The sequence below is a fragment of the Callorhinchus milii genome, unplaced genomic scaffold, assembly GCF_018977255.1.
Source record: "Callorhinchus milii isolate IMCB2004 unplaced genomic scaffold, IMCB_Cmil_1.0 Scaffold4, whole genome shotgun sequence".
Classification (NCBI taxonomy): domain Eukaryota; kingdom Metazoa; phylum Chordata; class Chondrichthyes; order Chimaeriformes; family Callorhinchidae; genus Callorhinchus; species Callorhinchus milii.
Window position 1 is genome coordinate 76,677,514 of NW_024704745.1, and position 27,975 is coordinate 76,705,488.

A 27,975-nucleotide genomic window follows, 5' to 3' on the forward strand; every position below is an offset into this window, starting at 1 on the left:
AGTGACTGTACTTTACAATGTATCCTGTGAAGGTCTCTGAGACATCCTCCCGACATGAAAGGAGCTGCATCAAGTATAAGGCCAATTTTTGGCAGGGGTGGAATCTTGAAGTGTGTACACTATACAATGATGGTCAACGTTAGCGTTTCACAATACTGCTCGTTTGCAATGAAAAAAAGGGCAGAGGCTTAGTTTGGAATCATTTCAATTAAAAAAAAACATAATTTTGCGTTCAATGACCACCAGATGAAATGCACCACACCATTTACTCAAATACATTGTACGCAGCACATTTGAGCATTTTATCTGATCCCAGATATTTTAAAAATGACATTGTGCTACAAATCATTCAAACACCTGCAGGGATCAGTTTAAAGTAGTCTCACATATATTGCCTTTGTCATTCCTACACTCGCACAGCCGGAGGCAGATGCAATTATTTTTGGCCTCCTCTATTTTTGCGGTCAATCCGTTGAAAACACCGGCTCAATCTTTGCGGGAACATTACATGGATCATGGGGTTATGCGGAGGGGGGGACGGGTGGTGTTAGTCCCACTCTTTTCTTTGAGGAGGGTGAGCAAGGGTTAACTACGAGGATGGTTGTTCACGTTCAGTTTGCTTGCGGAGTCGGGAACATGTCACTCTGGGGGGGTGGGCGGGCGGAGGGGCGGCGGGGGGGGGTGTGGCGGTGGAGGGTATTTTACAGCATGTCGCGCAGTACCGGCGCACGCAGACTGAACACGAAAAACCATTTTTTTGCCATTCTTTCGAAAGTTTCAACTTTTCTCTTTTTTTCTCTTTTTTCACTCTTTCTCTTTCTAATGTGTCGTCGTCGTCGTTTTTTGTTTTGGGCCACTTTTCTTTCTCGATTTGCTGTGTTGTGCGTTGTTGGGGTTTTTTTTTGGGGGTCGGGCGGTGGGTGTGGGGGGGGATAAATATAATGTTGTGTTTGTTTTCTTTGTAAATCTTTGTGTGGAATCTCTTGATTTTTTTTCCCCTTTTCCTTCCCTCCCCACAAAATTCCTCTTACCTCCTTCCTCTATCTCCCCCTTTGTTTCCCTTTGGACTATTCTTGGCTATTTTTTATGCTATATTTGCTGCATGTCCCCGTTCTCCCTCTCCCCTCCCCGCCATCTTCTCCATTCTCCTTTTCACAGCATTGGAACCCGCGAGATAGTGACGCAGAAGAATTTGAGTGGCCTGGCGCCTATCCGCGATTACAGGCTTGACCCCAGCCTTCTCTATTCCATCCCTCTGCTCGCTCTTAGTCCCAATTTAATGGTCGTCTGGGTCTTTCTTAGCCTAGCCTATCTGCTGGCCAGATTTCGATGCCAATGAAGACGCAAATTTAAAAATGCCAAGCCAAGTTATTAAAAATAAATGCCAAGTTATTAAAAATAACTCGAGCTCAAATACTTAATGCTCAACAACCACTGAACAGAAGATTGTGCAATACAATTGTCAGCCATAAAATATGCCTTACAAATGTCCGAACTTTATACTGTACTTTATGTATATATCATTTTATCAAAGCTTAATATAAAGGGGTGTATGAAAGAGAGCTTATCTACTGTATACATTTAAACACTTGTAATATAATATGACCGCAAAGTATTGCCATTACCTCCCAGAGTGTTTTTTCTCTCTCTTTCCTTTTGGAAAAGAAAATGTATTTATTTTCACGAATTTTATTTCAAAACCCTTTCTTTCTATGCCTTTGGAGTGGAGTCTCTACCTTTCTGTTAGCTGTTGTGTGTGACTGTTCTATTGTAATGTTCTTTTCTGTTCCGAGCTCTGAAACTGCAGCACTTTTTTCAGGAAAGGGAGAAAGGAAAAAAAAAAACAATAATAATAAGTGGTAAAACCTACTCCAAAATACGCTTCTCTCTGCATTTAACCGAAGACAAAAAAAAAAGCTTTGCACTTAAAATTCTTTTGAAATGGGGGAGAAATTTCCTCTGAGTCTGGATTTATCCTTCTTATTTATGTGGAGTCCTGCAGTGTATTGGTTAGAGCACTCGCCTCGCAAGCGAGATGTCCCAGGTTCGATTCCCGGGCAGGGCGAAACCTTCAGCAAGTTTCCCTACTCCACACGAATCTGTTCAACAAGCAGTAAGCAGGTATCCAGTTGTTAGTTGATTGGTGGATCCCTGCAAAAAAAATAAGATAATAATAATAATAATTTGGTCAAAAACATCCACGACTGTTTGCGGGACACTGCTGTGCGCAATCGGCTGCCATGTTTCGCCCATAAAATATCAATTAATTTCACAGTACATTCAGTATATTCTCACACTTTGAGACATCTCAAACACGTGATGAGGCGCTACGCTATGTCAACTGCAAAGATTATTATTCTGATGGAACATTTTGTTATACCAGAATGTTGGCAAGTTGTCTTAACTTCTAAGTGGGTTTTCTGTAAGTTTCTTAAAGGTGACTTACACTGACAGGGAAAACGGCATCAAAATATTAAGACTCGCGATTGAGGATTTGCTAGAATTTTTGACAAATGATTTGAATCGAGTCTCAACTTAAAGCTGGTTTTCTGTGAGTTCTTAGAAAAGAAATTTACAGGAAAAATAAATCGTAAACTTCCAGACCCAGGGAGAATTTCTATAACCCCGAAAGCGCGTTGAAGTAGAACATTATAGCTTTCTCGAATTAACTTGCTTCCTGCACTTTTTTTTTAAAAAAAAACAACGCTGGACCTGTTCTCACGTCTGGGTGGGTGGCACTTTAAAGGCGACTGATTTGACCGTGTAAATGGAATAGCATTTGCTGTACTGCATTTTGCTCCATTGTTGTAGCAGCACAGACGCCTCTGGTTTGTAGCAATCATTAAATCCTGCACTGGTTCCGTTTACGCAGCTACCGAATTTGCTCCAGTGTCGTAACTTACTGCCACTTTCTAGTGTGTTCTATATTTTTTTAAAATGCAATTATTCTCCGAGGTACGGGACTGTCTGTGGTGTGCATGTGCGTGCGTGCGTGCGTGGGTGTGTGTTTAAGTGCTCGGTGTGCTACCCTGCATCAGGGGCGCGATACGAATGCAGGTTTTGTGTGTGTGTGCGAGTACTGCTTGTCTGTTGTTCTTCTGTTTCCTGCCAGAACTTCTGTCTCTCATCATATCTGCGACAGTCAGTAAGAAAGTAAATAAGTGAGCTGCCGGTGTTTTAATAACTGTTATTTATGAGCTGGCAATTTGGTTTCTGTTCCCTCTCCAGCCCTCTTGCGCAATTTCTGATGCTGATTTGGCGAACTCTGTGTGTGTGTGTACGTGTGTGTGTGTGTGTACGTACGTGTGTGGGTTTTTATGTATAAACTGAATGTTGAGATCCAATCGATAAAATTGGGGTGTGATAAAGCGGGGGAGAGAGTGTGAATTTCAAACACAGGGGAAATTTCCTTTCCAAACACAGGAAATTTCCGTGTGTAGTGGATGGTTTTAGCTGGTTAGACTCCAGCAGTTTCCCCAGCACACACTCTGGGTCCCCAAGCTTTGGCTCTCAAACCCTGCACCCACTGCTCTCTGGAGTTAGGTAAGCAGGGTGCATCGTGGAGGGTGGAGTCCCGTAGCTCAGGGGTTAGAGCACTCGTCTTGCAAGCGAGACCGCTGGGTTCAATTCCAGGCGGGGGGGCGAAACCTCAGGCAAGTTTCCTTACTCCACACGCCTCATCATAATCTCTCCAAAACAAAAAATAATAAATAAAGTTTTTTTCAATCCACGACTGTTTGTGGGACGCCGCTGTGCGCAATTGGCTGCTGAGTTTCGCCCACGAATATACAGGCGATTCACTTTACAGTATATTCTGTGAAGCGCTTTAAGACGTCGAGAAGACGTGAAAAGCGCTATATCAAATGCGAGGATTATTATTATTAAAGTGGAATAGGAACATGATGAAGTGTTTTTCCTGTACACAACAACTCTTATTATTATTATTATGATCCCTCCAAGGAGAGAGAGAGAGAGAGGGTGGGTTCCATTCCATACACAGGGAAATTTCCTTGCCTAGAAGGTGGATACTCTTAAGCATGACGATTGTTGTGTTTCCACATGCATTGGACACTGCCCCATCCTCCCTCCAACCCTCCACCTTAGCCCCCACCCCAAAAAGATTGGGAACAGTATTTGGGATGTGTCGTTAACAAGAATTTATTCAAAAAAAACTAACTTTTTTTTAGATGGAATGGAAATGTTTACAAAAGTTGCATAAAACAGTCAACATCCAAATCACAGGCTGCAAAGCACATGTTACTTAAGTAGCACATAATCACTGCTTGCCATTCAATTGTCTCTTTGTACGATGAACCAAACTCTCATCTCACTGTTGTCCTTCCGAGTCTATTACCTTTATTTTGTTTGTTTAATTTATATATATATATATATTTATTTTTCTTTTTATTTCTATTTTGGGTTTCCCTTCTTCACTGCTATCATTATCTGTGCTTGTTTCTTCCCCCAGCGAGGGATGCCGGCGTGAAAACACCATGAAGAACGTTGGCTGTCGCAAGTACGCATTTAACACTCTCCAGTTGAAGGCCTTCCCCAAACATTACAGGCCCCCGGAGGGGACGTTTGGAAAAGTTGAGACCTGATAGGAAAACTTAACCAAATGCGTCTTGCCATGTCGATGACTGCTTGCTCTAGTGATTTAGACGTGGGCATTTTCTCCCTGCCTCACCCTCCCTCCTCCAGTGAAACGTATATAGTTGAAAATACAGTAGCTTTCAACCAAAACACAAAACTAAACTAAAACACACGTAGCTCGTTCAATTCAACAATGCTAAATGTTTTGCGGAGGTGTAAATGTCTCACTAAATCATCTGAATTAACCGTCCCCTCCCCATCTCCTCTCCCCATGCCCATCCACTCCATCTCTGTATATTTAGAGCATGCATTGTTTAACTAGTTTGGGTCACTATGTAATACGGTGTAGAGTAGACCGTGAGGTTTAACAATCAAGACCTGAGTGAAGGGATGGCCTCTTTAGCACACTGCCCAATGCTTGGTTAAAGACAATAGAGAGTTCAGCCTGGAGAATTGGGTTTTGGTATGATGTGTAGTGTCAGTCTAGGTAGAAGTGTCTCATTTGAATCCCTTCTCTAGCTGTGTAAATTCCATTTCACGTTCTGTCAGAAGTTCTTGGACTAAGAGTTAGCGGACCTGGTTTTCGAGATTTTATTTCCCCCCATTGTTGAGGATGGGATGGAGAATAACCTGAGAGGGGTTGTTGAGTGGAAGTCTTTCCTTAAATCCTCCCTCCCCCCAACCGCTGGCCATTTCATCATTGGGAAGGAGCAAATTCCCCCAATTGATTGAGTGTTTCCCTCAATTGACCTTTTTCTACTTTATCCAAGCCAAGGTGAGGGTTTGGCAGTGAAGATTCCCCTCTCCAGCCCACACTCCAAGCCACACAGAGGTGTGGGTTCACATTGCCACAGCCGTTTAAGGCTTTGTTGCCTTAACATTTGCAGAAATTCTTAGAGGAAAAATGTGGTTAGCCAGCTCCTCTTATAATGCAGCCTTTCCAAATCATCACATTACCAAATCTTAAACCTTTATGACGTTGATATTAAGGCTCTGGTTATAGTCAATATTAGGCTTCTTTACCCGTCAGTGCAAAGTACAGGCAGGCTTTAGACACATTTTCTAGTAAACGTGTTAGTGTCACACCTCCGAGGGGGAGTTTACAAGAGCAAGACAAGCCCTGATATTCTACCCGCAGCAAAATGTTGTATTTAAAATTTTAAGTCGGTGCAGAATTGTGAAAAGTCCTTAAACTTTAATCTCTACTTGGAGATTTGTGGGTGGGGTGGGTTGGGGTGGTGGGGTAGGGAGGTGTTGCGGTTCTTCAAGCAAATCTTAAATCCCAAATTGAAATTCTAAATTATAAGATTTTTTAAAAAAATGTAAACAATTCAACACAGCCTTGACTTTTAAAGATCAAATAGAGAGTCACAGTCTAAGACCAGGTGGAATTTCAAGGCCAATTGGGTCTCCAGAGCAAGAGACAGAGAGAGAGAGAGAGAGAGAGAGAGAGACGGAGAGAGAAGAAAGCTGAAAAGATTCCATCCTGTTATCACAGATGACCTGCTCCTTCCTATCCCCTCTATCCTCCATTTCCCCCTCCTCTCCCCCACCCCAACATTCGGCAAATATAATTTTGCTTTGAATTTCCTGCCATCATCTGTTACTGCAACCAGCTCCATGGATCCTCGCTGCTCAATAACTCTTGCCCATAATCATATTTCAATCTGCATTGCACAACATTGCAGTAGTATAATGTCTACCAGTTGTCCTGGTCCTCTTACGTATGCACTTGTATTAAAAGATACCACCCTCCGCCCCCCCCCCCGCCACCCACCCACGGCTTATTGCTTTTGCAATATTCTCGTCCTATTCTTGTTGCTGTGAACTTTAACCTTAACCCAGGCTGGTCCAACTGCCGGCCCACGGGCCGCACCCGGCCCGCGTGACGATTTTGTCCACCCTCTCCCTCCGTAACCCGTAAATGTTGTCATGTTTCTGGAAGGGAAACACAAAAATGTTGCTCATGCGGCCCCCCCGTTTCTCAAATAGGGCATCCGGCCCTCAGCAGCCAAAAGGTTGGGCCACCCTGCCTTAACCCATCGACTCGTGACTCACGAGGACAACAACAACAACAACAAAATTGCAGCTCGTAGGTTTGGGTTTGCGCCCGCTGAGTTACATCCATGCGGTCAGACTCTTTACTCTCCGGTGCAGTCTTGGTCCCTCTCTCAACCCTGCATGAACCAGTGTCCCTCTGCACGTGACCTTCACCTCCCTGCACGAATCAACGGGCCGACTGCGCTGAACTATTTATTTAGAAAGCGGGATTGGTCGGACCAGCATTGCAGCGGTTGCGGATTTTGGAAGGGGGAGAAAGTGGGGGCGGGGAGGGAGGCGCGGGGCGTGGGGGTTGAAGGAGAGATCGGTCAACAGAACTGTTGCAGTAGAGCTCAGTGGTTGGCAGCCAAGGATAGAGTACTTATCTGCCACGTGGTGATTCGTGTGCTGTGCACATGTCTGTGTATCGGATGCAGTTAGACGACAGGTGTGGGGGGGGAGAGGGGGTGTTCTAAATTGTGTTTTCTTTAAGACGGTCCCTTAACCAGGGCTCCCGTACGCACGGGATGAATTGTTCCCACTAGCACCACATTGACCTAGCAACTTTGTCATCCCAGTGAGTAAGACTAACGTGCCAATTTGGCTTTTAGGCAGCGAGACGCACGGTTTTCCTGATCCCGTATGCAAGTCCGTTTCCCCCTTTCCCGTGCCCCTCGCCCTCCCCCCCCCCCCCCACCCGCCCTCCTGAACAAAAACTGCATTTTATTATTGCACTGTTCAGTTGAGTGAATGTTTCAAGTTCTGTCACACGAGTTTTCCTTGTAATGATTACGCAGTCTAATATCTTGTTATTCACGTGGAACGTGCGTCGGGTGTTTCCGTGGGAAAACCCTGGTGACATTCGGCAGGTGGGAGTCGCAGCTGAAGGACATCGCCGTTGCCCCCCCCCCCCCCCCCCAGCATGGGCGACGGTTACTTATGCCCTGCTCCGCCAAGGACACGGGAAGACAGTGAGCAGAGGCACCGAGCTGCAAACGTAACCAGAAGGAACATGCAATCACTCAGCGAAGCTGTAGATAGCCAGAGAGACCTCTTGGCTTTCAAATCGTTCATGATTTTGCATCACTGTTTCGTCAAGGTCAAATGTGTAACACAAAGTGACTGATCCAAGGACTTTTCCGCTCCCGTTTCCCCCCCTTCCCACCCCCCCACCCCCCCCCCCCCCACACACTCACACACATACATACATATTCCCCCCCCCTCTCCCCCACCCACCCCAATTCACAATAGCCTGGTGGTTGATCTATTTACCAGCGACATGTGTAAGATTGACCTATCTGGTTCCCAGTCTCATTTCTCAACCATAAAGGCAATGTTATGCAATGAATGGGACACGACCTGCTTGCAAAGAAAACAAATGCACATGGAGAAGAAAAGGTGCCCTTTGTGTGAGAGAATATTAACTTAGAAAAAAACTATTTGTCTTTGTTCTTGTATTGTTCACGCACACACATTTATGTTGTATTATACTGCCAAAGGCTGTAAATTTAAAAGGTAGTGTGACACTTATATTAACCATGTGGACTTGAGGTGCAAGCTAGAGGTTTTTTTTAAATGTATATAATGTATATGAAAACGCCATTTGATCCAGAACAGTTCATATTTTAATGTAACCTTTTCACGAACTTTATTTATTGATGGTTTTGGCAGCATTTGAACTGTTTTCATTTTTTTTAATCATTTTTCTTTTCTTCATCATCATACTCCCTTTTCCCTTCACCCGCTCTTCCTCTCCCTTTCCTTCCCTCCAACCCCCCAACCCGCCCCCCACCCCACCCCCACACCAATTAATCACATTAGGTTCACGTACGCTTGTACAATGTGCTTTCCTAGCGCTCATCTATGGTATGAAATATTAAAAAGGAAACTGACAAGAAGTTGTTTGGTGGTTTTGTTCTTCACCTCCTGGTTACCTGTGGAACAGTGCTCCGTGCAAATTGGCTATCTCTCTCACTTAAAGATACTATTTAAACACATTTATGGTGTTTTGCTTCAATCACTGCGTGAGTGAGTGAGTTCCATACTCTCATCATCATTCATCACTCACAATACTATGGGATGGAGAAAATCTGACACTTACACAGCACCTCCTTTAATAGAGGGTAAGCAGAAAGTGGGGGGGAGGTGACCATAAGCACGGACAAAGAGGTAGGTTTTATGCGGGATTTGTGGAGTCCAGTAGCGTGTTGGTTAGAGCAACCGCCTCGCAAGCAAGAGGACCCGGGTTCGATTCCCGGACAGGGTGAAACCTTAGGCAAGTTTCCTTACTCTACACACCTCTGTTTACCCAGCAGTAAGTAGGAATCCGGTGGTTAGGCGATTGTCGGATTGCTTTCCCGGGGTAATAATCCCTTAAAAAAAAAAAAATTTGGTCACTCAATCCACTGTTTGTGGGACACTGCTGTGCGCAATTGGCTGCCGGGTTTCGCCCACATAATATGCAGTCAATTAACAGTATATTGTGTGAAGCGCTTTGAGATGTCTTAACAACATGATGAGGTGCTATATGAAATGCAAGGATTATATATATTGACAATTATAGGGAGATGAGACATTGCGGGGCTGGGTGGGAGGGGGAGAGGTAAGGAGTTCTAGAGGTTAAAGTTTGGCTACAGAGGGTGACACAGAGAGTCCAGGGGACAGGCACCAAGTCTGAGTTGGGTGAGTGAGCAATCCAAAGAGTTGGGTACAAGAAGGTCAGAGAGATGGGGAAGTGCTAAGTTTTTAAGGGATTTGTAGGTCAGGCAACAGAACCTTGAAGGCGATCCATTGGGAGACAGCAGAGGAAGAGAGAAAACAAAACGATGGAATAGGGCCATTGAAGGTGGGATCAAGTGAGGATATGACAAATGATGTTACCAGTGGAATTCTCCAGGGGTCTGTTTTGGGACCTCTTTTATTTAACATCTTTATAAATGACCTGGAGCGAGGAGTCGCAAACACAGTGGCTAAATTTGCAGATGACACAAAGCTACTGAAGGTAGTATAGTGTAAAGATGAAGAGGATAGGTTACAGGAGGAATCGAACCTTCTATGGGAATTGGGCAGATCGATGGCAGATGAAATTTAATGCAGGGAAATGCGAAGTGCTTCACATGGGGACCAAAAAAAAATCCAGGAAGGGACTATAATTTAAATGGTAAGAAAGTAATCTGTACGGAAAATGAAAAGGGCTTGGGGATCCTGATTAATAATGAATTGGTTGTATCCCAACAGTGCTCGGTAGCAGTGAGTAAGGCAAACAAGATCCTAGGCTGTATTAAAAGGGCAATATTGAACCGAAATAGAGGGGTAATCCTGTCACTTTATAAATCACTGGTGCAACCGCACTTGGGAGGACTGTGTGGAGTTCTGGTCACCGCAATATAAAACGATTGAGAGAATACAGAGAAGGGCAACTAAAATGTTTGAAGGGATGGAGGAACTGGACTACAAGGAGCAATTAGATTAACTGGGCATGTTCAGGCTGGAGAAGAGGATTTTGAAGGGCGATATGATTTCGGTCTTTAAGATTCTGAAGGGACTAAATAATGTAGACCATGATAAGCTGTTTTATCTTGTACTGAACAGTAGAACCAAAGGACATGGCCTGCGATTGAGGGTGTGGGGGGGCGGGGGTGGAGGGGGGGGCTGGGGTGGAGGGGGGGAAATTCAGAACAAATTGCAAAATTACTACTTCGGTGAGCGAGTAGTAAACTTACGGAACTGTCACCCGAGGGAGATGATTGAAGGAGAAAATGTCATTTGTTTCAAGAACAAATTAGATTTCTGCTAGAAAATAATATGTCAGGAAACAGTATATAGTTTGGGACATGACATGTCAAGTGACTCAGGATGGTGGAAGGTGAAGAAGATGGACCTTGGTCTTATTTGGCCTGGAAAATTCTTATGTAGGATTAACAAAATTCACACTGCTTGGCTATCAATCCAGATTTTCTTGATTTGGAGAGAATTTGGGGAATGGCCATACCAATAAGGAAAAGATTAATTCTTGGCACTAAAGTACTCATAAAAGGAAGCCATCTCCCTCCTGTTACACAACCAAACACTAAAAATAGATTTAAACAGAAATTAGACTGTGGAAGTGGAATGTGGATTTGGTGTGCCTAATTGTGGACACAAGTCTTTTTTTTTACATAGTTTTGTAACCTGAATTTAGCATTTGCTCCTTCATTGCTTCGTAGAAATATTGTCATCTGATTTGTTGCTGACTCTGGTTTAGATGAGGATATTTGCTGATCTAAACCGATGATGAGGGAACTGAATTTACAGCTCTGTCACTTCACATATTGCGGTTATTTTTAAACCGGGACCCCTAAAGCCATGGACTCTTAAGAATTTCTAGACGAAATAAGACCAAGGTCTATCCAGTTTGCCTTCCACCATCCTGGTAGTTGAATGCACATGTCATGTTCCAAACTATACACTGAATCCCACAATATTATTTTCCATCTGTAATTATCTAATTTGTTCTTGAAAGAATCAACACTATCTGATTCCACCGTCTACCCTAGGGGATCTTTCCATACGCAATCCAAACTGTTTGTGGGATCAGGTGAGGATATGACAAATATGGATTGCGCAATTGGCTTCTGTGTTTCGCAGTCAATTCACTTTACTGTATATTCTGTGAAGAGCCTTGAGATGTCTCAACGACATGATAAGGCCCTATATCAATTGAAAGTATTATTATTAAGGAGTATTAAGTACAGTATTTAAATATATATTTTTTGTTTGAGGTGAATCGGGTTTGTTTCTGAAGCAAATTTGCTTTACAACTAGTACGGTTCTGTTAGAAAAGGAACTAGTATCGTTTCGAGAACATAAACCTACAAAAAAGGGTCACTGCACTTTGTCGCTGAATCCTGAAGCTCTTTGAGACATCCTCCCAATGTGAAAGACGCTATATCAAATCCAAGGATTATTTAATTTTTAATCTTACAGCCACTGTGCAATTAATAAGTTTTGTTTGTGCGTATTCGCTGATCTCTCTCTCTCTCTGTCTCTCCCATCCCCTCTCTCTCTCTCTCTCTCTCTCTGTCTCTCCCACTCTCTCTTTATGTCGCTCCCTCTGTCCTTGACCCTGGCCTCGGTCTCCCTTCTTTTTCAAAATGTTTGTTTCCTCTTTAAAAATGTGTTCACCGTTATCTGTGTTTCTTTGCAATCTCCCGCATCCGCTTCAGCCACTGTTCTCCTTTCTCTGCCCATCTCGTTTATCTCTCTATTTCCTGGTGCACAACATTTGTTTCTCTTTCTTGCGCTCCCTTCCTCTCCCTCTGCATGGCCTCGCTCTGTCCTCTATCTTAGCTACCACGCCTTTCCCTTTCTCAGGTCTAAGAGTATCTTTCTATCCTGTCTCTAACTCCATACTACTGCTGTGATTGCTGTCCAAGGGCAAGACTAACGGAATGAGATTTAATTGTCCTAAGTTGAAGTCCAACTCTTATTTTTACATGTGATACAGCGACCTGGTAGGAATGGGTGTGGGGGGGCTGGAAGAACACCAGTGTGAAGTGCAGCACGCTTTTATCTTATAATAATAATAATAATCCTTGCATTTGATATAGCGCTTTTCATGTCTTCTCGGTGTCTCGAAGCGCTTCACAGAATATGCTGTAAAGTGAATTGACTGTGTATTTGTGGGAGAACGTGGCAGCCAATTGCACACAGCAATGTCCCACAAATAGTCGTGGATTGAAAATGACCAATTTATTATTGTTTTTGTTTTTTTGGAGGGATTATTATTAGGCTCTGTGTGGAGTAAGGAAACTTGTCCAAGGTTTCGCCCTCTGCCTGGAATTGAACTCAGGTCTCTCACTTGCAAAGCGAGTGCTCTTAACCACTGAACTACAGGACTCCACTTATTGATGCATACAAAAAATTATGTGTTCTTGGATTGTACAGCGCCAGTCAATGATGTAGGGAGATAGGGTGCTATTGCATTATGGTGTGTCTGGCTGTGTGTGTTGCTTTAGTTTTTCTTGGTTATATTACAATCTCTCAGTAATTGTCAAGTCCTTGGTATAAGTTTACGAAAATAAAGCGGCTGGATGAAATTTGTCAGGAGCAGGTGGAGAGATATTAAAATGTTTGATAAAATCTGGGTCAATTTACTTAATTATTAAAGGTTCACATTGACTAGGATAGAATTAATCATTGAATTTAGGAGTACCGCAAATTTCTTTCTCCGCACCCCTCCATTTGATTCCTTATGTCGTGAGGGGAAAGTATAGATAAATTAATAATAATAATTTGGTCACTCAATTCGTGACTGTTTGTGGGTCACTGCAGAGTTTCTCCCACAAAGTTTCCAGTCAATTAGCTTTACAGTGTATTCCGTGAAGCGCTTTGAGACATCTCACCAAACGTGGTAAGGCACTAAAACAAATGCAAGTGTTATTATTATCATAGATAACCTCCAATCCACGGGTTTGCATCCTCTGTCCATTGTTTTGTGTTTTGACCTTACTAATTCCCAGAATGAAACATGTTTAAACGCATCAGTGTGTGTGTTAGTCAATCCTGCAGCAGTTACGATGTTGTCAAATGGCTCTTAGGAAAATACAGTCTCCACTTATAAAAATCACTTATTTTGACATGTAATTATAATTGTTATTCTTCCATTGGGTGTAACACCTTCCATGTCGGGAGGACATCTTAAAGTTTTGCTGTGAAGTGGAGTGAGTATTGTCTGTGTACTTTGCGGAATTAGGTAATTATGTAAGCAGGGAGACGATGTGTTCTGTTCTCAAATAGAAAACAATTTCAGTCTCAGCTCACAAGTTTACATTGCAATGCCCAGACCGATGACAAACATAACACTGTTTTCCTTCTGTTGAACATCTCCGAAAAGGATGCACTAATCCACACTTCTCTCGTGTTTCCCCTATATTGTTTGCCTTTAGGCCTGGGTATCCTCCATATTCCTCATCTGAATTAATCCAGTTTCTTCTTTGAGCTAATTTATCAATTGACATCTTCTCCTGCATTTCTATCAATATCCCTTATATGTGCTTCGGTCATTTCTTCTGTTTGCAGAGTTTTTTTGAGCATTAAAGTCCCCTCTTTCAAGAGCTTGCTGCGTATTTTATTATCGTTCAATCCTATTACAATTGATCATCTCTTCTCTTAAAGTTCCATAATTACTTAGGGATCGTAACACCGCACAGTATTGATGAAATGACTCTGTCGGCCCTTGTTCCCTTATTTCAAATTTGTATCTATCTACTGTGACATTTCTGTGTCCATAACATCTTTCCTGCATGACCTCTATCATCGCATCTAATGGCATGATAATTCCACATTTTTCTCCGTAGTGGCAAAGTAATCCCTTGCTTCTTCTCCTGCCACATTTAGGAAAATAGCCGACTGCTGTATTTGTGGCAATTTCTTTACGTTTGAAGCTAGCGCAAATATTTCAAAATCCCGCTCAAATCTTTGAGAGTTATGTCTTTTAACCTTTTAGCATCAACATTTGAGGTATTTGTACATATTTTGCCATATCATCCGTTTTTGCTTCTCCAACACTCATTTTGTCTCTTAATTTTCCTGTTCAGTCTCGTAGTCTTTTCCAATTCAGTTCAGTTTTACTTCTGACACCATGTTATGTTCTCAAAACTCTCGGTGCAGAAAACTTTTATTCTCAGCTCACACATTAAAAATCATACAATTCAACCAAAAACCCTTCAGTCTACCTGCGTCCTGCTTTCTACTTTCTGATGCCCTTTCAACAACAACAACAGCAAAATTATAGTCCTTTTCATGTCGGGAAGATGTATGTACAATCAGTGCTTCGGACCTGAGCTGGGGGTCGGGATTGTGGAGGGTGGAGGGCAGGGGGAGAAGGAGGGTGACCAAAGGCACGGTCGAAGAGGAGGGTCTTCCGAAAAGATCCCAGTTAATTGGTCCTTATTTTCTTAAAGGGTATCCAACAGAATGTGCACTCCATTCCAACAATCTATCTCTGGGATTTCCATGTGTAGGTGGGATGCATGGAATTCTCAGCTTGGTTTGGAGACTCTTAAACACGGGGATGGGTTTCCGCATGTGTCAGACACCCGGCTGACCCCAAAAAAATCATATAACGTGTCAGTCGTATGGCCCCAGCAAAGTCCCTCAAATAATCATGGAGGAGTAAATTACCGCTTCATCTGATGAGAGAAAAAATTCCCTTATTTTCCTCTAATAGTTGCCACGGGATCTTTAAATATCAGATTTGAGCGAAACAAAAAGGGATGTTTGTCTGGACCTATCTGTTGTGGGAGTGGCTTTCTCAAGCAGGCAATTAAACCCTTCAAAGTCCCAGCAGCATATAAAGTAGGACGGTTCAGAGCTGTTTCTATCCTGTGCAGGTTATTGCAGCACAGCGAGCAGAGTGAATCATTGAACCCTGAAGCGAGGCTGATAAATCTCTTCGAATCCCTCAAACAAACAGGTGGATGTACAAGAAATCTGGTGAGTGGAATTGATACTGATATCTCAGTGCGAATCCTCCAGTTTCGGTTGCTTTATTTTAGAAGCGGTTTTCTTGTAGATGTGGAATGATCGCAACCTATGGAATCCTGTAGCTCAGTGGTTAGAGCACTCGCCTGGCAAGCGAGCGACCTGGGCTTGATGCCCAGCAGCTTGAAATGTTGGGCAAGTTTCCTTACTCCACACGCCTGATAATAATCCCTCAAGAAAAAAAAAGAATAATAATTTGGTCACTCAATCCACAACTGTTTGTGGGACAGTGCTGTGCGCAATTGGCTGCCGCATTTTGCCCACAAAATATACGGTCAATTTACTTTACAGTATATTCTGTGAAGCGCTTTGAGACGTCTCAACGACGTGATGAAGTCCTATATGAAATGAAAATATTATTGTAAGGATTATTATTAAGTACAGTATTGTTTAAATATGATTTTGATATTGTTTGTTGTGAATCGGGTTTGTTTCTGAGCCACATTTGCTTTACAATAGTACGGTTCTGTTAGAAAAGGAACTTGTATCGTCTTGAGAACATAAACCTACAAAAAATGGTCACTACACTTTGTCGCTGAATCCTGAAGCGCTTTTGAGACATCCTTCCAACGTGAAAGACACTATATCAAAAGCAAGGATGATTTTATTTTTAATTTTACAGCCATTGTGCCATTAATAAGTTTTATTTGTCTGTGTTTGCGTATCTCACTCTCCCTCCCTCCCTCCCTCCCTCCCTCTCTGTCCTTGTCCCTGTCTCTCAGTCTCCCTTCTTCTCTTTGGAAATGTTTCTCTCTTCTTTAGGCATGTGTTCTCCCTGCTCTGTGTTTCTCTTGCAATCTCCTCTCCGTATCTGTCTCAGCCATTGTCCTCCTTTCTCTGCCTATCTCTTTTATCCCTCTGTCTCCGAGTGCGCACACATTAGTTTCTCTTTCTTGCGCTCCCTTTTTCAGGTCTAAGTGTATCTTTCTATCCTGTCCCTAACTCCACACCCGTGCTGTGATTGCTGTCCAAGGTCTAGGCTAAGGGAAGGAGATTTAGTTGTCCTAAATTAAAGTTAGGACAACTTATTACAAAAAATGATGTGTCCTTGGATTGTACAGCGCCAGTCAATGGTATAGGGAGAAAGGGTGCTAATGTATTATGGCGCGTGTATGTGGCTTTAGTTTTTCTTGGTAAACTATTACAAACCCTCAGTAATTATCAAGTCCTTGCCATAAGTTTACGAAAATAAAGTGTCTGGATGAAAATTGTTGGGAACTTTCCTTTCCTGAATGTTATAACAATAATAAACCTTCCATTTGATATAGCGCCTTATCACATCTTCGAGACGTCTCAAATCGCTTCACAGAATATACTGTAAAGTGAATTGACTGTATACTTTGTGAGCGAAAATCAGAAGCCAATTGCGCGCAGCAGTGGCCCACAAACAGTCGTGGATTGAGTGACCAATTATTATTTTTCTTTTTGAAGGAATTGTTACCCCGGAAAAGCGATCCATCAATCGACTAACAATCGACTAAACAGAGGCGAGTGGTGTAAGGAAACGTGCCCAAGGTCTCTTGCGTGCGAGGCAAATAAACAAATAAAGAGATAACTTTCTGTCCTTTAGCTTCCAAGATGGGGAAGAATATGCTGCTGCTGGACGTTGACCCTGGGGTTGATGATGCCCAGGCATTACTGATGGTCTTGGCGGTTCCCAATATCCAGATCATGGGGATTACCTGTTGCCACGGAAACACCGGGATCGAAAACGTTTGCCGAAATGTGCTCCGGGTCCTGAAGCTGTGCGGGAGGATGGAGGTGAGTGTGGCTCACATCCCTACACTGAGTCCCCACTTAATAACCCTTCCTTCCAAATGGCACTTCATTGAGTCCAGCCGAGAATAATAATATTCCTCGGGTTTGGTATGGCACCTTTCAGGTCAGGACGACATCCCAACAACAACTTGTATTTATGTAGCGTCCTAGAGCGCTTGACACTGGCAGAGCATGACTCCGAGCCAGGGGGAGGAGGAGGGGATGGTGACCCTAAGCACGGTCGAATTGGAAGGGCTTCATGCATGACCTGAAAATGGGTAAGGAAAAGCCAACGTGGAGGGATAGAGGAAGAATAAGGAGGAAAGGAAGGGGAAGAACTGTAAAGTAGAGTAACTGTATTTCTGGGCGAACACAGCAGCCAATTCGCAAACAGCCATGAAGTGAATGTCCACTTTTATTTGGGCAGATTGTTGGCCAGGATACCGGGAGAAACTCCCTTCTCTTTTCAAATAGTGCTGTGGGATCTTTACCGTCTGTCTGAAAGGCAGATGGAGCCTCAGTTTAACGTCTCTTCTGAAGGATGGAACCTCCGACAATGCAGCGCACATTCAGAACTGCATTGGAGTGTCAGTCTAGACTTTATGAATTTCAAGTCCTGACGTGGGGCTTGAACTCACAACCTTCTGACTCAGAGGCCAGAGTGCTGTCAACTGAGCCAGGCCGACACACAGAATCAGAGCATACAATTCCTGTGTACACTTTTCAGTGTCTAAAATTGATCGGTGTAACAGTGACTCGCTCTGTAAGTCAGCGACTTGAGGGCATTAGTTTGAGACAGTTAGCAAATGGGGAAATTAGGAGTTTTTTTTTTGCACACACCAAGTTGTTAGAATATGGAATATAGAATATGGTTGAGGCAGAATCCAGACCGACACCAGGAGGTTTTTCTTTACCAGAGGGTAATCAATGACTGGAACAGGTTGTCAGGAAAGGAAGGGTGGGGGGTTGAGGCCAGGACACTGGAATTCATTTAAAAAGCAGCTTCATGCAGAGCTCTGAGTGAATGGTAGGTAGGGTGGGTGTTCTGTAGAGATGAGACTGAATGAACCTGAGGGCCTTCTTCATCGAGACCGATCTTGTGATTATTCGGGAAATGTAGCCCAATTGAACACTCTTATATTTCCCCCTCTCCCCCACCCTTGTTTGTGAAGATCCCTGTGTATCGAGGCTCTGCAGCGTCTATCCTTGGGGAGCGTTTGCATGACCCTGTCTATCATGGGAAGGACGGACTGGGAGATGTCCCCGACCCCAACGCTCCAGGACTGGAACACTTGCAAATGGAGCACGCCGTGAACGCCATGATAAGGATCGTCTCTGAACATCCCGGGCAGGTGAGATACAACAACAACAACAACAATAACAGCAGCAACTTGCATTCATATAGCGCCCCTCACTCAGGCCAGCGTCCCAGATCGCTCTTGTGCCTAACAATAGCTCAGCTTTCAGATCCATTTCAGGAGCCCGAATAAATTGCAACTATCTGTAAATAAAGCCTCATGTGTTTATTTTTTGACCAGCTGGGTGTCTGACACACGCAGAGAACCATCACCGTACTTAAGAGTATCCAAACCAGACGAGGAGATCCACTTAGAGGTGGAAACTTCCCCACGTGCAGAATGGAATGCACATTCTCTCTCCCTGGAAAGCACTCTGCTTTACCTACTTCCGTGGAATGTAATAACAACAATATTCCTTGCATTTAGTACAGCAGCTTTCTTGTCAGGAAGTAAGTCTTCTCGAATCGCTTCACGGGATACACTGTAAAGTGGAGTGAGCACTTTAGTGGTTTGTCTGGACTATCTATGTCCTAAATTTGAATGGGTGGATGGGTATACACTCCCAAACACGATGATAGTTAACAGCAAGTTTGGATAATTCGTGTTTTAAACGTAAGATTTTCCTTTTTCTCTCTTATCATCCCCTAGATCAGTCTTGTTGCTGTTGGTCCCTTAACCAACGTGGCTCTGGCTGTGAAAATGGACGCCACCTTCCCTTCCAAGCTCAAACGCTTGTACATCATGGGAGGAAACATGGAAGGTAAGTGACAGAGAGAGCGAGAGAGAGATGGCTCATGTCGTGAACATTTATACAGAGAGCTTCACGCGGGATAGCACCTCGGAGAGCTGCAGGGTGGCAGGATCGGACGCAGAGCAAGGGAGAAGAGGGGGAGGGGGAGGTGATCAAGCCGCAATAAAAGATGTAGGATTTAAGGTGAAATAATAATAATAATGATCTTTGCATTTGATATAGTGCCTTATCACATCATTGAGACGTCTCAAAGAGCATCACAGGATATACTGTAAAGTGTATTTTGCAGGCAATAGATAAAGTGGGGCAAGACAGAGGGATTGAGGCCAGACAGGGTGTCCCAGAGGGTGGTCATCAATGGTCACAGGAGATACGCTGCAGGGCTTTGTTAGCTAAACGTAGGGTACGAACAGCTCGGAGAGACAGGGAGATCCTCGGGTGTGAAGGGGTTTATGTGTGAGGGTGAGGACCTTGATGTCAATCCGAGATGAGATCATCGATTGAGATGCCATTTCGCATTTCGCTTATTGACGCATCGACGTCACACAAACCCACGGAATCATCTGTCGTCCTGGACTGGGCAGTTCTGAAAGTTTGGCAAGTGTTCACACTCTGTAATGCTAAAGCAAACAATAATAATGATAATCATCTTTGCATTCGATATAATGTCTACTAGGTGCCAAGTGGAATATTGGTGGAGTGTATTAGTAGGAATTTTATTATTGTGGGTAATATATTTAATACAATATATAATGATGATAAATTATATTAAATATTAATTAATATAATAAATGTATTAAACATTGTACTTATAATATTAATACAATAATTTATATTATATTTATAATACTAATATAATAATTTTATTATATTAATATAATAAATATAATGCTTATTATTATATTGCATTTCATCCACAAATATACAGTCAATCCACTTTACAATATATTCTGTGAAGAGTTTTGAGACGAAGTAATAAAGCGCTATATCAAATGAAAGGACTATTATTGGCTGTGTATTGGCAAACACGACAGCGAATTTGGCCCACAAACCTCAGGAAATTAGTTTTTATCTCTGGATGATTGTTGACCAGGAAACTGGGGGAGAACATCCCTTCTCTTTTCTAATAGTGCCACATGATCTTTCCTGTCCACTTATTATTACTGCTTTAATTTAATGTTTCTGTAATTTCAGGAATGATTTTATCTCTGCAATATTAAACCTTTCACTTAAAATACATTTTAAATTGGTCCAATTCTGCTCAGTTGGGGTTCCTGCTTTTTATTTTTCTAATGTTCATTTTGCTCTTTTCCTTACCTCAACTCCCACATATTATTATTATTATTATATCCTATAACCCATTCTCCAAGATTAACACAATGCCGTAATAATATCATAATGCTTGCATTTGATACAGCCCCTTATCACGTCCCTGAGATAGCTTCGCAGGATTTACTGTGTAATGTAGCGACGATGTATTTTCATGGGTGAATGTAGCAGCCAATTTGCAACCCCACAAGTTGCCATGGAGTGAATGACCAATTTAATCTGGGGAATTATTGGCCAGGACACCGGGAGAAACTCCTTTCTCTTAATCGAATAGCGCCATAGAATCTTTAACATCCATCCGAACAGGCAGATGGGACACTGTATCTGGTGAACTGACCCCAAATTCTATATTCAATTCTATATTCTCCCCTCTCCCTGTCAAAGTGTCCGTCCCCGGTATACACAATCATATAGGATAAAGCTTATGATGCTTCAAAACTATTGCAGTGTGTTAACTATTGTTCACAAGGACCAAATCATCCTTTCGAGTTAACAGTTTCTTTCTTAATATTTCCGAACCGGTTGGAAAGTCCACGTGTTCCTCATCCACTGTGACTGCAGCTTTTAGCTTTCTTTTTTGATGGTAAAACTCTGAACTGATGGGAAGAGGAATTCTAGCATCCACCCCCCCCCCCCAACCACCCTCCCCGCTGAAATGAATCAAAGTGAATCGCTGTAAAATGTGTGGCCAATGGAATCCTGTAGCTCAGAGGTTAGAGCGCTCGCCTCGCAAGTGAGAGAGCTGGGTTGGGTTCCACTCCCGGCAGGGGGAAACGTTGGCCAAGTTTCCTTACTCCACACGCCTCTGTTTACCCAGCAGTGCGTAGGAACCTGCTCGTTAGCCGTTTGTCGGATGGCTTTTTCAGGAGTAATAACCCCTTCAAAATAAATAAAAGTAATAATTCGGTCACTCAGTCCACAACTTTCTGTGGGGCACTGCTGTGCGCAATTGGCTGCCGCGTTTCGCCCACAAATCTACAGTCAATTCACTTTACAGTCTATTCTGTGAAGCGCTTTGAGACGTATTGAAGACATGACAAGGGGCTATATCAAATGCGATGATTATTATGTTATTATTATATAAGACATTAAACTGAGCTTCGGACATTGCTGTGTGCAAATTGACTGCTGCAATGGCCTCCAAACACATTGCATTTTACAGTATATCCTGTGAAGAGTTCTAAGAGTCTCAACAACATGATAAGACGCTGTATCAAATGCAAGGATTACTATAAATAAAAAAATAACTATTGGATCTAAAGAGAAAATGCCTACCACATTATATATAGAGTGGTACGCCTCCACCTAGTGGGCAATGGTAACAGTAGAAATCCTTTTGAAATGCCACAATTTTTACCTTCGGCTTTTACATTTCATCCGAGTCTAAGATTTATTCTATTTTCTTAGCATTTTGCATGATCCAGAATTTGACAGCTTCTTCAGTTCAGTTTTACTTTTCTGTACGTTCTTTCAAGAGCTGTCGGAAAAAACCGTTAGCAACCAGGTACGAGCATTAATTTAAGCTCTCTGGGACGCTATCCTGTGTGAGGGGTGCTGTATAAATGCAAGTTGTTGTCGTAATAAGACAAGATTGGGCTCTTCAATCTTGAGAGAAGGTGACTCAGACAGGACCTTATAGAGGTGTATAAAACTTTAAATGGGACTGAAAAACTCAACGCAGATCAATAGTTTAGGATGCTTCGAGATAGTAGAACAAGAGGACATTGGTTTAGTGTTGTAAAAGGCCGTTTCAGGACAGACACCAGGAAGAGGTTAATCAACTACTGCAACAGGTTGCCAGAGGCCAGGTAGAGGTGGGTTAACTGGTGGTAGAGGCCAGGACACTCGACTCATTTAAAAAGTAGCTTAATGTACTGATGGGAAAGATAGGCTGTGTGCCCTGAAAGGATTATAATAATAATAATAATAATAATCCTTGCATTTGATATAGCACTTTATCACTTCGTTGAGACATCTCAAAGAATTTCACAGGATATATCGAAGGTGAATTGAATGTGTAATTTGTGGGCAAAATACGGCAGCCAAATGTGCATAACAATGTCCAGGATGGGATTGCAGTACATCCTGGGAAGAGTTTTAAGACATTTCACTGATATGTGAGACACTATATCAAATTAAAGGATTACCGTTATTATTTTTAACTACTGTGAAGCATTTCGAGACACTGCGGGACATTAAAAGGTGCTCATTAAATGAAAGGATTATTATTTTATATCTGCGCCGAGATGAGTTTCTTTAATGCTGAAGAGCATCCAAGCCAAGTTGAGAATTCCATGCATCCCACCTACCCATGGAAATCCCAGAGAGAGATTGTTGGAATGGAAACCGCAGTCTGTCCCTGGAGGGACACAATCTGTTTACTTAATTCCAGAAAGTATTAGGCGCAGGTTAGTAATAGCCAAGGCTTGGGGACAGTGTGTGTTGGGTACTGCTGGAGTCTGACCAGCTAAAACCTCATGGCTTGCCATTGATAGCACTATAATTATACCTATGCATTTTTTATCTTTCCAGGCAGAGGGAACGTGAAGGTGGCCAGCGAGTTTAACTTTGTTACAGACGCAGAAGCTGCTTATGTGGTCCTGAGCCAGTTCACATGTCCCACCTACATCGCCACCTGGGAATACTGCCTCCGCCATCGCCTGCCTTGGGTAAGCTGCTCACAGGGTACAGAGAACATCGCACTCAGAGACCACGAGAGGCAGATTCATGCAGTCTGTGATACCCCCGTTCGATGTGATGATTAACACTTGTGGAGTCCTGTAGCATATTGGTTAGAGAACTCTCCTCGCAAGCGAGAGGACCTGAGTTCGATTTCCAGACAGGGCGAAAACCTAGGCAAGTTTCCTTACTCCACACGGCATTGTTTACCGAGGAGTAAGTAGGGACCTGGTTGTTAGTCATTTTGCAGATCCGTTTTCGGGGGTAATAATAATAATAATCCTTGCATTTGATATAGCGCTTTTCACGTCAGGAGGACGTCCCAAAGCGCTTCACAGAGCACATTGTAAAGTGAATTGACTGTATATTTGTGGGCGAACGCGGCAGCCAATTGCGCACAGCAATGTCCCACAAACAGTCGTAGATTGAAAATGACCAATTTAATTATTGTTTTTTTTTTGGAGGGATTATTATTAGGCTCTGTGTGGAGTAAGGAAACTTGCCCAAGGTTTCGCCCTCTGCCTGGAATTGAACTCAGGTCTCTCACTTGCAAAGCGAGTGCTCTAACCACTGAGCTACAGGAATCCCTCCCAAAAAAGCATTTGTCACTCAGTCTATAACTGTCTGTGGGGCACTGCTGTACGCAATTAGCTGCTGCATTTCACCCACAAAATACACAGTCAATCCACTCTACAATATGTTCTATGAAGCGCTTTGAGACGTCTCAACAATGTGATAAGGCTCTATATGAAATGCAGGGATTAATATTATTATTATCACTTCAAATCTGTTAGCAAAAAAGTGTGTTCCACTCCCTGAGCTTGTTTGTGTGAAATATGATGCTACAATAATCGGGGGAGGTTACTGTAATTCCTTATGAACATAAGAACAGAAGAACATAAGAATTAGGAGCAGGAGTAGGCCATTCGGCCCCTCGAGCCCTGCCCCGCCATTCGATAAGATCATGGCTGATCTTCTGACCTAACTCTAATTACCTGCTCTATCGCCATATCCCCTAATCCCTCTATTTTTTAAAAAATCTATCAATCTCAGCCTTGAAGATGTTCAAGGACTGACATATACAGCCTTCTGGGGTAGTGAATTCCATAAATTCCATAAATTCACTACCCTCTGAGTGAAGAAATGTTTCCTCAACTCTGTTCTAAAAGGCTGACCCTTAATTTTAAGACTGTGACCCCTGGTTATAGATTCTCCTACCGGGGAAACAGACCCTCAGTGTCTACTTTATCAGCCCTTTAAGAATCTTATATGTTTCAATAAGATCCCCCCTAATTCTTCTGTACTCCAGAGAATACAGCCCCAGTTTATTCAGTCTATCCTCATAGGTCAGTCCCCTCATTTCACGAACTAACCGAGTGAATCTACGCTGCACCCCCTCCAGGACAAGTATGTCCTTTTTAAATAAGGAGACCAAAACTGTACACAATACTCTCGGTGCGGTCTCACTAAAGCCCTATACAGTTGCAGCAAGACTTCCCTACTCTTGTACTCTAAACCTTTTGCAATGAATGCTAACATACTGTTCGCCTTCTTAGTTGCTGCTGCACCTGCAAACTAACTTTTTGAGACTGGTTTACAAGGACACCCAAATCCCTCTGAACACTAACACTATCTACTTTCTCCACTATTGTGGAGTCCTGTAGCTCAGTGGTTAGAGCACTCGCATTGCAAGTGAGAGACCTAAGTTCAATTCCAGGCAGAGGGCGAAACCTTGGGCAAGTTTCCTTACTCCACACACCTAATAATAATCCCTCCAAAACCAAAAACACTAATAAATTGGTCATTTTCAATCTACGACTGTTTGTGGGACATTGCTGTGTGGAATTGGCTGCCGCGTTCGCCCACACATATACAGTCAATTCACTTTACAGTGTATTCTGTGAAGCGCTTTGGGACGTCCTCCCGATGTGAAAAGCGCTATATCAAATGCAAGGATTATTATTATTATTATTGTTATTATTATTATCTCTCCCCCTCTAGAAAATAATCTGTTTTTCTATTTTTTCTACCGAGATGAAAAACTTCACGCTTCCCCACATTAAATTCCATCTGCCACCTACTCGCCCACTCCCCTTTTTATAGACACTTGAATATAAATAACAAGTAATATTCACAGCCAGGTCCGTCTGTGGCCTCACCCCACTCTCCCTCTGTGATCTCCTGTGTCCCTACTGACCCAGCTGACTCTGCTCAGCGAGCATAGGAACGAGGATGATATCCATTATTAGTGGAATGAGCGAGCCTGTGAGCAATAATTGGATTGGTTTTGCTACACGTCCCCCACCCTACTTTCCCCACTATTGGCGTCTGGGCTTTCAGCATTCTGCCCCCGTTGCTGACACTCCATCTCTGAGTCCCTCTGACTCGCCCCCTCCCTCCCCACTTTCAAAGCATTAAGACTTACCTGTAGTGACTGTGCTATCGATCATCTCTCCAGCCCCAATGCTCTTCATTGCCGTGAGCAAATTGGCTGCCGTCACTACTCTTTATGGTAAATCCCGTGAAGTGTTTTGAGACGTCCTTCCAACCTGAAGGTTGAACATGTGGCCGGAACCTCGGCTGAATATCTCATTCGAAGAACGGCACCTCCTACACTGCAGCACCTCACCCAGCATTGTACTGGAGAGGCAGCACAGACTATATGAGTTCAAAGTCCTGACTTGAGGGCTTGAACCCAGCACCTTCTGTCTTGGAGGTCCAGAGTGCTAGACTGAGTCAGGCTGAGACCCAATATTCTTTTTCCAATGGAAAACAATAATAATAATAATCCTTGCATTTGATATAGCGCCTTATCATATCTTCTAGACGTCTCAAAGCGCTTCACAGAATATACTGCAAAGTCAATTGATTGTATATTTTGTGGGCGAAACGCGGCAGCCAATTGCGCACAGCAGTGTCCCACAAAGAGTCGTGGGTTGAAGTGACCAATTTATTCTTTTTTTTCTTGAGGGATTATTATCAAAAAACAACAATTATAGCTTGCATTTATATATTACGCCCTTCCTGCAGGGCAGCGTCTCGGAGCACTTAACCATGTTCAGCTCTGACCTGTTCCTTGATGTTATTTACAGGAGTTTTACAAGGAATGGGTGAACCAAGACACCGAGAAAGCCCGCTTCATGAAACGGATAAGCGCTCACACTGCTGAGCGCGCCAAGAGCGAGGCTGGAAGCAAAGAGCTGTTCTTCGGCCCGGGTTTTGTGTCCTGCGATTCCTTCGCCATGGCTGCAGCCATCGATGAGAGCGTGGTGACCGAATACTCCCAGCTCGGGGTCACCGTGGAGCTGCACGGCTCTCTGACCAGGGGGATGATGATCCTCGATACCCTCGACTTGCTGAAGATAAAGAACCGGGCCTTTGTCATGATGAAATGCGACATGGAGAAATATAAGCAGCTGCTGATCGCGTCTCTGAAGTAGGGCAGGGCAGGGGTTTCTCCATCTCGGGGGCAGAGGTTGTCACGAATGGCGTAGTTTTAGTGCGGCTTTAAGCTAAACATTGTTTGCTCACTTTCCCATGCACTATTGCTATTTCACTATGGCTGGCTGGCTGGGTTGCACTCCTCACTAAATAAACAAATCACTTTACAAGCACCGAGAAATCATATGAAATACTAACATGTTTATCGAGGCTACTTTCAGCGCCTCGGGACGTCCTCCCGACGTGTAACATACATCTGTTGAAATAAAGATGGAGGTAGCTTTGTCTTCCTTTTCCTCCCTCCCCCCACTCTACCCTCCAAACCCTGACTGTAATAGCTTGTGTTTACAGTGAGTAGCTTGGTCTGCACTGAGGTCTCTGACCTTACCTAATTGACCACCAGGTCACAACTCTCCTCAGTCGCAGGTAGGCAGAATCAAATGGGTTTACGCAGTGGGTAGCCGAGCCATTCAGACTGTGATGGTTGGAGGTTTGATCCCTGATCTGTGCTGAATTTCCTGATCTCAACTGGGGCAGGAGCTTACAGTTGTCTTCAGTCTCCGTTAGGCACAGTTCCTGATCATTCCCTTATGCCCCTGTTACTGGGACGCATGGGTGGACTTGGGATAAGAACAGCACAGGCCATCAGGTCAGACATTCTGCTGTCACTCATGTGAATAAGGGCCATTTGGGTGAGGCACTGGAGGTGGGGTGGGAGCCTCTGGAAACATAGACTGTTTGACATGAAGGGCCAAATGGCTTTCTTCTGTGCTGTAAATTTCTATGGTTCAAAAAAAGGAACAACAAAATCATCCAAAGTCTCCTTCAGGACAGATGTTACTGGCAGGGAGAAAGTAAGCAAGAATGAAATGAATACCAATTGGCACAGATTCCAGTAGATGGTTAGGATTTTTTACCAGGTGAGTGATATGGACATTGGGATGGGCGGGGGGGGGGCGGTGACTGATATTGATATTGGTAATGGGGGTGAGAGATATGGACAGTGGGAGTGAACAGTCGTGAGAGTAGAGGTGAGTGCTATTGACGCATGAGGGTGAGCAATGTTGACAAGTGAGGGTGAGTTGTCTTAAGCAGTGTTACCAATGGTGGAATGCAAACTCTGCTTTAGGTGGTGGTAGCTTTGGGTTTAAAAAGAGAGAGAGAGGTAATCTCAGCTATCTGTCAAACTCTGCATTCTATCCTATTAACCCTCAAGACTTAGCCTATTTCTTCCCAAACTTAAATACTGTCATTTGTGTCCTTTTTTCAACATAAATAGGCATTTTGAAGGCTCAAGACTTGTTACACCTTTGTAACCTACAGTTTAGTCCTTCTTTCTTCTAAAGTATCAGCTTTAATGTAAGCTTCGGGTAAAGGAGAAGCAACTGTGCGGGTGTGCGCGTGTTTTAATCCAATATATAGGATTAACTCCTTTGCAAAACAGGATTGACGTTGTACAGAAACTCAGCGTATTAACTCTGATTTCAAAAGTACATACAAAAATGTATCCATTGCCAATGCTAAAATAAATGACGAAAGAGAATAGAAATTGCAAGCAACCGA

At 43.2% G+C, this 27,975-nt stretch overlaps 2 protein-coding genes across 2 annotated transcripts in view; both read left to right on the plus strand.

The window, feature by feature from the left end:
* Window positions 1-5,940, plus strand: part of LOC103177132 (inositol polyphosphate-4-phosphatase type I A) — a 120,683-nt gene extending 114,743 nt beyond the window's left edge. The window contains 1 exon segment of the mRNA XM_042333890.1: window positions 4,469-5,940. Coding sequence (XP_042189824.1) covers window positions 4,469-4,601 — 133 coding nt within the window. The 3' untranslated portion in view covers window positions 4,602-5,940.
* Window positions 5,941-14,858: 8,918 nt separating this feature from the next.
* On the plus strand, window positions 14,859-27,975 carry LOC103177130 (probable uridine nucleosidase 1). Its single transcript, XM_007891121.2, has 6 exons — window positions 14,859-15,108; window positions 16,727-16,917; window positions 18,087-18,266; window positions 18,861-18,972; window positions 22,825-22,961; window positions 26,064-27,975. The coding sequence occupies exons 1-6, from the start codon at window positions 15,093-15,095 to the stop codon at window positions 26,409-26,411; spliced, it is 984 nt and encodes a 327-aa protein (XP_007889312.1). The 5' UTR covers window positions 14,859-15,092; the 3' UTR covers window positions 26,412-27,975.